This window comes from Oncorhynchus kisutch, linkage group LG7 (assembly GCF_002021735.2).
Source record: "Oncorhynchus kisutch isolate 150728-3 linkage group LG7, Okis_V2, whole genome shotgun sequence".
Lineage (NCBI taxonomy): Eukaryota > Metazoa > Chordata > Actinopteri > Salmoniformes > Salmonidae > Oncorhynchus > Oncorhynchus kisutch.
This window is the reverse complement of record NC_034180.2, coordinates 28,293,270-28,306,829: the sequence shown is the minus strand read 5'-3', so window position 1 is coordinate 28,306,829 and position 13,560 is coordinate 28,293,270. Positions and strand designations below refer to the sequence as shown.

At 44.7% G+C, this 13,560-nt stretch overlaps 1 protein-coding gene across 7 annotated transcripts in view; it reads left to right on the top strand.

The window, feature by feature from the left end:
- LOC109894390 (fermitin family homolog 2) overlaps positions 1–13,560 on the top strand; it is an 85,442-nt gene that overhangs the window by 46,857 nt on the left and 25,025 nt on the right. For 2 of the 7 annotated variants that reach the window (XM_031828791.1, XM_031828794.1), the window contains exons 4-5: positions 7,287–7,418; positions 11,388–11,420. In XM_031828791.1, the coding sequence (XP_031684651.1) occupies positions 7,287–7,418; positions 11,388–11,420 (165 nt within the window). The remainder of the gene's footprint in view (positions 1–7,286; positions 7,419–11,387; positions 11,421–13,560) is intronic. The other 5 variants (XM_031828797.1, XM_031828795.1, XM_020487841.2 and 2 more) reach the window with 3 other exon arrangements.

The window sequence follows — 13,560 nt, the reverse complement described above, 5'->3', positions numbered from 1 at the left end:
GGCTTCTTCTGTGGTGTCCTCCCATGATCACCATTCTTGTTTTATGTATCGTAGACTCGTCAACAAAGATGTTAGCATGTTCCAGAGATTTCTGTAAGTCTTTAGCTGACACTAGGATTCTTCTTAACCTCATTGAACTTTCTGCGCTGTGCTCTTGCAGTCATCTTTGCAGGACGGCCACTCCTAGGGAGAGTAGCAACAGTGCTGAACTTTTTCCATTTTATAGACAATTTGTCTTATCGTGGACTGATGAACAGCAAGGCTTTTAGAGATACTTTTGTAACCCTTTCCAGCTTTATGCAAGTCAAGAATTCTTAATGTTAGGTCTTCTGAGATTTCTTTTGTTCGATGCATGGTTCACATCAGGCAATGCTTCTTGTGAATAGCAAAGGCAGCTCTAACCAACATCTCGTCTCATTGATTGTACTCCAGGTTAGCTGACTCCAATTCTTTTTTGGAGAAGTCATTAGCCTAGGGGTTCACATACTGTTTCCAACCTACACTGTGAATGTTAAAATTCTGTATTCAGTATAGACAAGAAAAATACAATTTGTTAATATTTTTAAGCACACTGTGTCTATTGTGACTTAGATGAAGATCAGATCAAATTTGATTACCAATTTATGCAGTTATGCAGGTAATTCCAAAGGGTTCACAGACTTTTTCTTGCAACTATGTATGGGGGACAGAGGAAGGGTAGTCCTTTAAAAAAATGTCAACCCCTATTATTTCACACAGTAAGGCCATATAATGTATTTGATTTGTTGTTAACTAATTTAGACTTTCCTAAACAAAGGTGATGAATACTAATACAATTACTATTTTAGTTATTTCATTTGTATTAATTTATAAAAGTGTGTGTAGAACCTTAACATGGAGTATTTTGTGTAGATCAATGACGAGAAATTACAATTAAATCCATTTCAATCCCACTTTCTAACACAACTAAATGAGAAACGTTCAAGGTAGTGTGGACTTTCTATAGGTAGTTTCATTTGTAATTATCTGGGTGACTTTCAGTTTGTGTGACTGACATAGAGCTGCACAGCATAGGGAATGAGATGGGGAATAAGCAGGGCCATGAAGAGAAGACTGGAGGCCTGTCCAACTGGCTCAAACTGCAGACAGAAAGAGAGATGGATTCTCTGAAGCTGTGTGAGACAGTGACCATTCAGATTGACTCCCACGCTCATTTCATTCCGTCTTCCCCTTTCTCTCGCTTTCCTCATAGTGATTGATTTGGAGAGTATTTTTTGGGGGGTCACGCAGTAGCTGTTTCATGGCGCAGACCAAGTTTACTCCTCCACTACGGGGATTTCTGTCTCTCTGTCCCTCTTTTTCCCTTCACAAACAAAATAGACTAACATCCAAGCACACATCACTAACATTCAAGCACACATCACTAACATCACATTCTCTCTCTCGCTTTCTATTTGACTTTCCCCTACACTCTCTCTCCCCTCCCTCCCTACGTACCATTAACCAGATGTGTAACAGAGCTGGGGTCTCTAGCCATGTGAATCACACATACATTTAGTGTGGGCGATCAATCTAATTATTACTGCAGTGCTGCTGTTCTCCCATGTCCACAGCAGCTGGCTAGAGGCCCCCCCCCCCCCCCACAGTCCATCTGGGGCAGTGCAGTGGGACCCAGAATACAATAGTAAAATGTCAGAATTCCCCTTCACTCCACTCCAGCGTTGAACTGTCCTACTATCATCTAATTTCTGGCAGCTCTGTGTTCCTGGACAATGATGTGTGTTTGGCTTGTCTGTCAGTGAGGGGGAGACATTTCCTTGGTTTCGATCGCTTTGATAATGAAATGCCATGTTTATCCTTCACACTCTGAGCCAATCTAGTAAATGTTTTTTCTTGATTTTTGTAAAGCTGGTATTGTGTTAGGGCAGTAGTACCAGCCCATACAGCCCAGGAGGGCAGGCCTGGGACAGATGTGTGAAACTGATCTACAGTGGGCGACTGACTAAGTGTCAACCATGACATTGTTGTGCAGCGATCCGGAACACCCTCACCACCACGTTCTTTTTCCTTCTCCGGCCTACAAAGCCTCGACTCCGACCAGCTGGCAGCTTGCGTCTTGTCTGTCTCCTCATATGAGAAAGGGCGTGATCCCAGAGCGCGCCAAGAAAACGTTGGGGCGCGGCCCTGCCACCCTGTCTGTCTGCAGAAGGAAAACTAATATGGGTGGTACATTAGGGTGGGGAAAGTGGACTACCTTCGTCTTCTGGAGTCTAGGTTTTGTCTGGTGTTTTTTGTTGTTGATGTAATCTTATGAATGGGATTAGTCTGTCCTCTTCAATAAGATATTTGTTTCCCTCTTGATGTTTTTAATTTACAGCTGAGATGTTGCACACAGACAGTGCTGCTTATAGGGCCCTATAAAGCCTCTTCCATTCCACCAAGGGAGACCACCAGGAAATGTTGGCTATCACTTATGACTTGTGCAGGACTGTGGGACCTGACCTGGCAGTCAGGTCTTAGAGGAAGACTGGCCTCTAGCCTCTACCAGGTGTGATCAATGAGACGGTCTAGAGAAGCAGTCTGTTCTGGCCAATCAGGCGATCCAGAGGACCAGTTAGTGCTAATGTCAGTCTTGCTGCTTCACTGGCCTGCCTGGTTTTATAGAGACTGCTGCTGAGAGTGACACTGTCCTGTTACTGTGTTGTTGGTCAGCCCTGCCCTGAAGTTAACCTATAAGGAAGATGGGGAGATGTGGCGAGAGTAACAGATGGCTAGAAGGGGAGAGCAATTGATAGGGGGAGAGAGTGATGGATAGATGCAGAAGAGATGGTTTGTAAGAGATGGATGAAGGGACTGACAGATGGCTAGATAGGAGGGGGACAGACGGAAATGGAGTGAGGTATAGAGAAATGGATGGATAGAGATTGAGAGAAGTGGGACTTGTGGTCAGTTCCCAGGCTTTGTTCTGTTCTCCATGGTCACTGTAGTTAGTGTTCGATGTATCAACAGTTTTACTGCGGTCCAGTATATTTGTGGACAATCACACTGACCTGATTCCAGAGTGGTGAGGCTTGGTTTTTGATAATGTCAATGCGGTTTGACCACAGTTTCATTTTCTACCCCACAAGTAACATGTTAGCCAGAAGATAAATATTTTAACATTGTATTTGCCCATACACAAAAACTCCTGCCCCTAGTTATAATGCAGAAAGGGCCTATGTCGCTCTAGAGAAGTGTGACTGCTAAATGACACAAATGTAAATGGTTCTGTGTGGTGGGTCTCACTCCCTTGGCAATGAATCATGTCTTACTCTTACAATTGTACTGCAGGGCTGGCAGTCAGTCAGTCTGTCTGTCCACCTGGCTATGAGCCTGGATCATGTCAAAAGGATTTGAATGAAGCTGCTTCTTATGTTATGGGCATCATGTTCTGTAATGAACATCAACCACTTGTAGACCTTTGCTTTGATTCTGCATGAATCTGATTGGGTAGAAGCGTTGCACTTACCCACAGATCTAGGATCAGGTCACGCGGCCCAAATCCTATTCCGTCAACAACACCTGCTGTTTCTGGATAGTATGACAGTGTTACTTCATCCTGTCCTCTTTCTCTCGCTACTCCTTCTAATTATTGGCAGGCTACATCAGGGGCCTGCATTCCTGATGTTACTACCCTGCTCTCTGCTCTTCTCCCACTTTCATGTGACTGATGAAAAGAAGGGCTCTGTCCATTCTTTCTTCAGCCCATCTCTTGCAGTTGCTGGGGTTGGAGGTAGCAATCCTAACTGTTTGATATTTGAAATGGACATGTAAAATGGTATTTTGCTCACAGATTTTAGTCTGTGGATAACAACAGCACTTCACACTTGGTGCAACTACCGTAGACACTCGCTCCACCTCTGTGCTCAGGCCAGGCAGCATGCCTGCACTTACATGGCTGTATAAGGGCACAGGGCTTGTGCTGTGCAAGAGCGATGAAGGAGGAGAGATGGAGGGAGTGAGGGAGAGCGAGCTACCATCTGGTTGTTCTTAAACCCTGGAATGCTTTTTGCTTTAGTAACACAAACTAAACAAGAAATTCTCACCAAGCCAAGAAGTTCTCTCTCGCTATTCTTCTGTCGCTCTCGTTTGCTCTCTTTTTCTCTCTCGCAGTCTTTCGCTTTCTCTCTCCCGCCGTTCTTTTCTTTCTGTTCTGTCTCTCACACATTGTCCTCCCTAGCTATGGAAAAAGGAGGGAGTGAAAGTTGTAGGGCATGAGGGATTTAAATAGATTTTAAAAGGCAAAAATTTGACAATAGCCAAATGAATATTATGAAATTGAAATTCCAGTCATCCACACATCTCTTAAATGAGTGTAGAAGCATAGATAAAAGACATCACAGACGTTTACCCCAGCTGTGCTTTTAAAATCTAGATGGTGCACATCGATCTTTTCCAGACACATTCTGGCATATTCAGCCAGCTCCTCCGAACCGTTCCAAAAACGTCCTGAACACTGGAGATTAATGTTGACTGATGGTTCCCTGGCCTCTCCAGCTAACACAGAGGGGAGTGTCGCGAGAGGAGTAGAGAGCAGAGGCGTGGAGAGCGGGAGGAAAGAGGGATGTTGAGGGGGTTGGTGCAGCTCTGTTTGAGTCATTAAATCAGCACTGCAGTATGTCTGTCATAGGAGACGTTAAACAAACGCCCAAGCATAGTTTCATTCCATCTACACACGCACACAACCTGAATTTTAAAATGGATTCAATTGAGATTTTTGTTGTCACTGACCTAAACACAATAGTGCATAATGTTAGTGGGATTGTTTTTTTTTTTTCAAATAAACTGAAATATAAGTAAGTATTCAAACCCATTGTTATGGCAAACCTAAAGGTCAGGAGTAAAAATGTGCGCAACTAGACTCTCAAATACAATTATCTGTAAGCTCCCTAAGTCGAGCAGTGAATTTCAAGCACAGATTCAACCACAAAGACCAGGGATGTTTTCCAATGCCTCACAAAGGGCACTCATTTGTAGATGGGTAATAAAAAACTGACATTGAATATCCCTTTTTGAGCATGGTGAAGTTATGAATTGCACTTTGAACGTTGTATCAATACACCCAGTCACTACAAAGCTACAGGTGTCCTTCCTAACTCAGTAGCCGGAGAGGAAGGAAACCGCTCTGGAATTTCACCATGAGGCCAATGGTGACTTTAAAACAGTTACTGAGTTTGTGATTGGAGGAAACTGAGGATGGATCAACAACATTGTAGTTTCTCCACAATTCTAACCTAATTGACAAAGGTAAAAGGAAGCCTGTACATAATACAAATATCCTAAAACATGCATCCTGTCTGCAACAAGGCACTAAAGTAATACTGCAAAAAGATGTCCTGAATACAAAGTGTTATGTTTGGTGCAAATCCAATACAAGATATTACTGAGTACCACTCTCCATATTCTCAAGCACAGTGGTGGCTGCATCATGTTATGGGAATGCTTGTAATTGTTAAGGACTGGAGTTTTTCAGGATAAAAAACAACTGAATGGAGCTAAGCACAGGCAAAATCCTAGAGGAAAACCTGGATAAATGCTTTCCACCACACACTGGGAGATGAATTCTCCTTTCAGCAGGACAATAACCTAAAACACAAGGCCAGATCTACACTGAAGTTGCTTACCAAGAAGACAGTGAATGTTCCTGAGGGGCCGAGTTATAGTTTTGATGTAAATCTACTTGGAAAAACTATAGCAAGACCTGAAAATGGTTGTCTAGCAATGATCAACAACCAATTTGACAGAGCTTGAAGAATTTTGAAAAGAATAATGGGCAAATGTTGCACAATCCAGGTGTGCAAAGCTTTTAGAGACTTACACAGAAAGACTCACTGCTGTAATTGCTGACACAGGTGCTTCTACAAGTTATTACCTCGGGTGTGAATACTTCTGTAAATTAGATTTCGGTATTTCATTTTCCATACATTTGTAAACTCTACATTTTGTTGGCGTTATGGGGTATTATGTGTAGATTGGTGAGAAAATAATCATTTAAGTCCATTTTGAATTGACTGTACCACATCAAAATGTGGAATATGTCCAGGGGCATGAATACTTTCTGAAGACACACACGCTCAAACTGAACTGCAATGTGACTGTTTACTTCATCCTTTGCTTGCCAGCCAGTCTGATATAGATATAGACACACACAAGCTCTGTGCTGATGTGTAGTTGTTTATGCCATCTGCTGCAACTCCGCTAGTCTCTCATCCAGTGTGTTGTGAAGAAGCGCTAGGTTAGAGGCTAGTCTCTCATCCAGTGTGTTGTGAAGAAGCGCTAGGTTAGAGGGTATTCTCTCATCCAGTGTGTTGTGAAGAAGCGCTAGGTTAGAGGCTAGTCTCTCATCCAGTGTGTTGTGAAGAAGCGCTAGGTTAGAGGGTATTCTCTCATCCAGTGTGTTGTGAAGAAGCGCTAGGTTAGAGGCTAGTCTCTCATCCAGTGTGTTGTGAAGAAGCGCTAGGTTAGAGGCTAGGGTGTTATGACAGATACAGTGTTTGTTATTACCACTAGCTCATTGTTTAGTGACTGCTGCTAAACACACACTGTGTGGTACCAGAGGAGCTGTTACTCTGCAGAAATATTTAGTGTGTGTACTAAGTCGACCACACACCCCTCTCGTTGGGAGGGGGTTGGAGGAGGTTAGGAGAGGGTTGTGAGGGGTTGGGGAGGTTGGGAGAGGGTTAGGGTGGTTTAGGGAGGGGGTTGTTAGGGGGGGGGGGGGGGTGTTGGTGACCTGAGAAATGGGATTATACATTTTCCACCTTGCATGTGCACCGCTGTTTATCATTGTTTCCCCTCTCGATCTTTCTCTCTGCCTCTTTCTGTCTCTCCATCACATCTTTTGACTGGGTTTGCCTTCTCCCCCATTCAAATTCTTTAAACTATGCGTTAGGATGAATGTGAGGTCTGTAGTTGAAAGACTCCTAACTGCAAATCAGGACAATAGCACATCTCTTGGGGTCAGGGTTAGGTTAGCCTAGTTGCTAGTCTGTTTTATTTTTGTGATTTTTAAGCTGAACTCTCACAACCCCCTTGAGTCTTGGGCTGTCTTTCGCAGTTTCTCTCCCCCGCTTTCTCTCACTATTTCTGTCTTTCCCCCATCTTTTGTTCTCTCACTAGCTCACCGTCTTCCTCTCCATGAGGTCCCTGGGTTTGGTTAGTGTTGGGCTACACTGTGTTGGGATTATGTGACAACTCCTTGACTCCCTCTCTCTCTCCCCGTCATCTCCTTCTCTCTTCCCCTCTCCCCCTTTTCTCTCTTTCTCCAGATATCCGTCATCCAGAGGAGGCATCTCTACTCCGTAAGCCCCGCGACCCCAAGAAGAAGAAGAAAAAGCTGGAAGAGGCTGAGGAGGAGGCTCTGGAGCTGGAGGGGCCACTACTCACCCCAGGATCAGGTAGTAAGTTCCACTCATTTACCTCAAACTCAGTCACCCCTTGCAGGCCTACCCTGAACCCCATCTCCAAGAGCCTTCTGGAGAATTCTGTTAACACTTCCACTCCTGGAATGTCCAAGGTGCAATAACTTCTTCCCGGTCCAATAGTAATTCATTTGCATTTTATTGCATGACATAAGTATTTGATCACCTACCAACCAGTAAGAATTCCAGCTCTCACAGACCTGTTAGTTTTTCTTTAAGCCCTCCTGTTCTCCACTCATTACCTGTATTAACTGCACCTGTTTAAACTCGTTACCTGTATAAAAGACACCTGTCCACACACTCAAACAGACTCCAACCTCTCCACAATGGCCAAGACCAGAGAGCTGTGTAAGGACATCAGGGATAAAATTGTAGACCTGCACAAGGCTGGGATGGGCAACAGGACAATAGGCAAGCAGCTTAGTGAGAAGGCAACAACTGTTGGTGCAATTATTAGAAAATGGAAGAAGTTCTAGATGATGGTCAATCACCCTCAGTCTGGGGCTCCATGCAAGATCTCACCTCGTGGGGCATCAATGATCATGAGGAAGGTGAGGGATCAGCCCAGAACTACACGACAGGACCTGGTCAATGACCTGAAGAGTGCTGGGACCACAGTCTCAAAGAAAACCATTAGTAACACACTACGCCGTCATGGATTCAAATCCTGCAGCGCACGCAAGGTCCCCCTGCTCAAGCCAGCGCATGTCCAGGCCTGTCTGAAGTTTGCCAATGACCATCTGGATGATTCAGAGGAAGAATGGGAGAAGGTCATGTGGTCTGATGAGACAAAAATAGCGCTTTTTGTTCTAAACTCCACTTGCAGTGTTTGGAGGAAGAAGGAGGAGTACAACCGCAAGAACACCATTCCAATCGTGAAGCATGGAGGTGGAAACATCATTCTTTGGGGATGCTTTTCTGCAAAGGGGACAGGATGACTGCACCGTATTGAGGGGAGGATGGATGGGGCCATGTATCGTGAGATCTTGGCCAACAACCTCCTTCCCTCAGTAAGAGCATTGAAGATGGGTCGTGGCTGGGTCTTCCAGCATGTCAATGACCCGAAACACACAGCCAGGGCAACTAAGGAGTGGCTCCGTAAGAAGCATCTCAAGGTCCTGGAGTGGCCTAGTCAGTCTCCAGACCTGAACCCAGTAGAAAATCTTTGGAGGGAGCTGAAAGTCCGTATTGCCCAGCAACAGCCCCGAAACCTGAAGGATCTGGAGAAGGTCTGTATGGAGGAGTGGGCCAAAATCCCTGCTGCAGTGGGTGCAAACCTGGTCAAGAACTACAGGAAACGTATGATCTCTGTAATTGCAAACACAGGTTTCTGTACCAAATATTAAGTTCTGCTTTTCTGATGTATCAAATACTTGTCATGCAATAAAATGCAAATTAATTACTTAAAAATCATACAATGTGATTTTCTGGATTTTTGTTTTAGATTCCGTCTCTCACAGTTGAAGTGTGCCTATGATAACAATTACAGACCTCTACATGCTTTGTTAAAAAAATTGGCAGTGCATCAAATACTTGTTCTCCCCACTGTATCTACCCTTCTATCAATATCCGCCCATAGGGTTTTAAAAACAAGTCGAGACAGTGCCAAAACAATGTTTTTGTATGTGCCCAAATAAGAATGTGAGTGAGGAACAGCGGTATGATATGATTTGCGGACTCTGGGCTCCTTACACAGGGAGGGAGAGAGGGAATGGTTGGGATTCCTTGCGTAGTTGGTCACCATGCCATTTTATATCCAAACCAGGCTGCAGAGCTTGAGCTACACCAGCCACTCTTCCTCCCGCCTGCTAGTCTTGTCAATAAATTAGCTACACTGATGTGAGGGAGGAGGAACACTTGGGGCCATGCTGTGGTATCTATGCAGCGTTAGTTAGCTTTAGCGATTTTGGCTAAGGTGTTGTGAATGGTCCTCATTGTCCTAAAGACCCAGCCCAACCCTGTAGCTACTTGGCCCGGCATCACACACACACACACACACACACACACACACACACACACACACACACACACACACACACACACACACACACACACACACACACACACACACACACACACACACACACACACAGCCTTTAGGCTCAAGGGGGGGGGGGGGGGAGAGGCAGGAAAGGGGGAAAGAGGAGAGTGTGAGAAGGGGACAAAAGGGGGAGAGTGTGGAGGGGGAGGAAAGGGAAAAGGGGGAGAGTGTGGAGGGGGAGGAAAGGGAAAAGGGGGAGAGTGTGGAGGGGGAGGAAAGGGAAAAGGGGGAGAGTGTGGAGGGGGAGGAAAGGGAAAAGGGGGAGGAAAGGGTAAAGGGGGAGAGAGGCAGGAAAGGGAAAAGGGGGAGAGTGTGAGAAGGGGGAGAGAGGCAGGAAAGGGGAAAGGGGGAGAGTGTGAGAAGGGGGAGAGTGTGAGGAGGGGCAGGAAAGGGAAAAAGGGGAGTGTGAGAAGGGACATTAAGCCAAGCAGCTCTGACTCTTGGCTCCCTCGTCACTGTTATGACAATTATATGCTTGTTGGTTCCCATTGCCATTTGACTCCATGGGAATCCTGGGAGTCTTTCTGATTATTAGAACAAATCCAGAGTTTCCCTAATTCCATGAGTTACACCCTTATGTATGACTGGTATTGCTCCAACTACATCCACACTCTGTTATCCTAATGAGCTGTTGACCAGGGGTTTCTAAAATGAATTAGGCCAAGTCATAACTCTGTACAAATATTCGGAATCGCTTTAAGATAATAAAGACATGCAGGAGAACACTTGTGTACAGTACACATAGAAAAAATGTGCAGAAGTTGCACACACCTCCCCCAGCTCACATGGAAGGAGTGAGTATTTAATGTGCAGTGTTTCACGGCCAAGCTGCTGGGAGTTATTCCTGATGTTGTGTTACCTCCCCTCTGGGGAAAGGCTGGGGTCTCCAGCACCACACCGGCTGATGGTACTCACAAGGGCATATGCTGCAGTCTGCACGCACGCGCATACACACACAGCATCTCCCTAACACTTGATGCAATCTGTATGGGGCTCAGCCACAGCCTCTCCCTACAGTTCAGTCCATTCCACCCTGCTGAATGGGGCCCTCTGTGGCCTCTGAGTCAACTCTTGATAAGTCTTCACCTCCTTCCTTACACACTCACTGGACCACAGGGGAAACTGGGTAACGGGTCAATACTGAGGTCAAGTTCAGTTGGCAAGATTTTAGTTTAGAAGTTCACCCAAGACTAAGAGGATGTGGGGGCTTGATCTGTGCTCTAAGTCCAGTTAGAAGTGTTTAGATTAGAATCAGTATTTTTCTGAGTCTAAAACCACAACCTACTTCCACCCACATGTCTGGGAAATCCCAGACCCCCTACCATTACCACCCCCATTCCATTAAGAGAAACATGCATGTCGTTACTATGGAATAGCCCATATTACAAACCGTAGCCTACGAATAACAACTAGGACCATGGCCCTGTCTACTCCTTCAGGGCCATTGGGTCTGCTACTCTGCTGAACTGTTCCTCTCAGATAATTATCTCTATGGGATTCTCATGGTGGAAAGTTGATTTGTCCATAACTTTAATTTCACTAGAACTGTTATGCAGTGCTGGGTCATTCCAACCAACACCCTGCCTGGCTTTTCAATGAGGAATGACATTGGATCCTGATGAATGGGTGGATGGATGTGAACTGACCAGGGTTTGTCATGCCATGTTTCTTTTCCCGCCGCTGAGAGGGCAAAGTGACTCATCTAATCTTGGGTTGGTTAGGTTGGCACACTGGCACAGCCCTTCCCTGGTTCTCATTCTCGTCCATTTTCTTTAAAAAAACACTTACTCCCTCCTCTCCCTCGTCTTTTTAATATCTATCGTTTAATATTTCTTTAATCTGTCCTCTGGTTTTTGTTATTTTTCCTCTGCTTTCCTTCCCTCCCTCTTTCTCATTTTCCACTCCAGCCTCTGAGATAATTTACATCGGGCCGGTCAAAGGTAAGGTTTCTCCTGGTCTTCTGTCCTCCCTCTTCCTGCACTGCTTCCCCATTCCCTTACCCACTCACCCTTCAGCTGGAGTGATGTTCTGGTCACCTGCCTAGGCTGTATCCCAAGGAAGCCAGCTGCTGCCCTTGTCACTTGAGGATATCTGCTGACTCAGGTCACATGATAGGCTTTGCCCCACTCCAACAGGACCAACAGCTCAGCTGTTCACATTTTGCTCAACAGGTACCCTAAAGTAGGGTTTCCCAAAGTCTGTCCTGGGACCTCCCCTGGGTGCACGTTTAGTTTTGTCCTAGCACTACACAGCTGACTCAAATAACCAACTCATCATCAATCTTTGATCATTTGAATCAGCTGTGTAGTGTTAGGACAAAAACCAAAATGTCCAGGACCGACTTTGGGAGACGCTGCCCTAAAGAATCAAAATGGAACAGAATAAATGGCTATTAGTGGGATTCTATGTCTACAACACATTCGCCTCATTTCAGATGGACCACCGCCTCCATCCCAAACCCACACAGAAGCCATGTGGTGACACTTTTTTTATATGGTAATGAGCCCTCCTAGTTTACATCTAGGCGACAAAGTGCAGGGTGGTCTAGCCGTCCAGACCATACCAGAACACAGTGAAAGGGGATTAAGGATTAGGAAACGTTAACATAGTCGGTGCCTTCCAGCCTGTGGAAGGCACTATCCCACTGAAAGTCAAAGGCTAGGAGTAAACACATGAGGCTGCACAACTCTTTTTCTTCTCTAGAGGAGATGGGGGTAAACTGTAATCAGCTTTCTCTATAGATATTTATTCGCAGGATGTCTCCTGCGACCATATGGGAGAGCAGCACACTAGCTGACCTTATTTTCCTCCCTCCCTTCTAGAAACTCTCCATAAACCCTTAGGGGTGGGTTGTTGTGGCCTGGTCCCTGTTCTCATGACCTCTACTGTATTACACACACACACACCATTTCCTGTTTGGATTTTGGTTAGTGGTTTGGCCTGCCTGCTTTTTTTAGGCCAGTGGGGACTGGTCAGTGTGTTATGGAAGTATTTAGCTGCCGAAAATCTCCTGGAAAGGCAAATGGTACAATAATAAATCAGTATCATGTTTGCAATTCCTTTTCCTAAATGGGTGTGCATTTTTTGACATTCTAATTGAAATGCAAAAAAAAGATTGTCATTTTCATGTTTGAGTATGCATAATATCTGCCAATTTTAAAAATAAATAGCAACGTGTGTTTGATATTTTATCCAGTGCAACACTATCACATTTAAAAATCAAATGTAAATCCTTAAATGATCATTTCTCATGTTTGCCATTTAATTACCTTGTTGTGTTAGTATGAATTGTGACATTCTCAATTGACAATGCGTTTCCATACTCTGTGTGGTTGACTGTCAAAATGCAAATTCGATAAATCAATTCTAATTTTTTGTTTTGCGAATTAATTTCCTCATTTGTGTTATCGTTTTCGACGTGTTGATTGTCGATCCTTTATGGGTGTGTTTTCGGTAACATGAGGCGGAAGAGGTTGTCTTTGCTTCCTGGCAACAGGGGAGGCTACATGGACATGTGGAGACGACTGGGTTCAGGCTATTCAGTCGTTCTAATGAGCCCTTCCCAGCTAGCTAGTTTATGCTTGTGGCTAGAAACTTCAGAAAATATTTTTAACTTGTCTACCGAAGTTGGGACTTAGGAGCGTTTTTCATAAAAAAAAAAAATGTAATGTCATAGTTATACATTTTTTTTGTGAAAATCACTACAATAAATGTGACTTTAGCTGTCACCCTGGCCTGATATTGGCTACAATTTCAAGCTAGCTATTTCCCTCCTTACTGTGACAAGGGGGAGCGAAGGACTGTGTCCGTGCAGTTGTTGCCGGCTTGCAGCGCAAGTTCTCCCCATTGAGCAATGTAGACTGTATCACGGTGACATCCACATGGTTACTACCAATATTACAAGTAATTTATGGTGAAGGCTGCTGTCCGACTCTAAATAAAATCAAGTAGGATGGAGAAAATTGGAGATGGTGACCAAATCCAGATGGTGACCAATACTACAAGTTATTCCTCCCTTGCCCATCGAAATAAACATCACTATCATCACTAAAACATCACTAAAAGGACCTTCTACTCCAA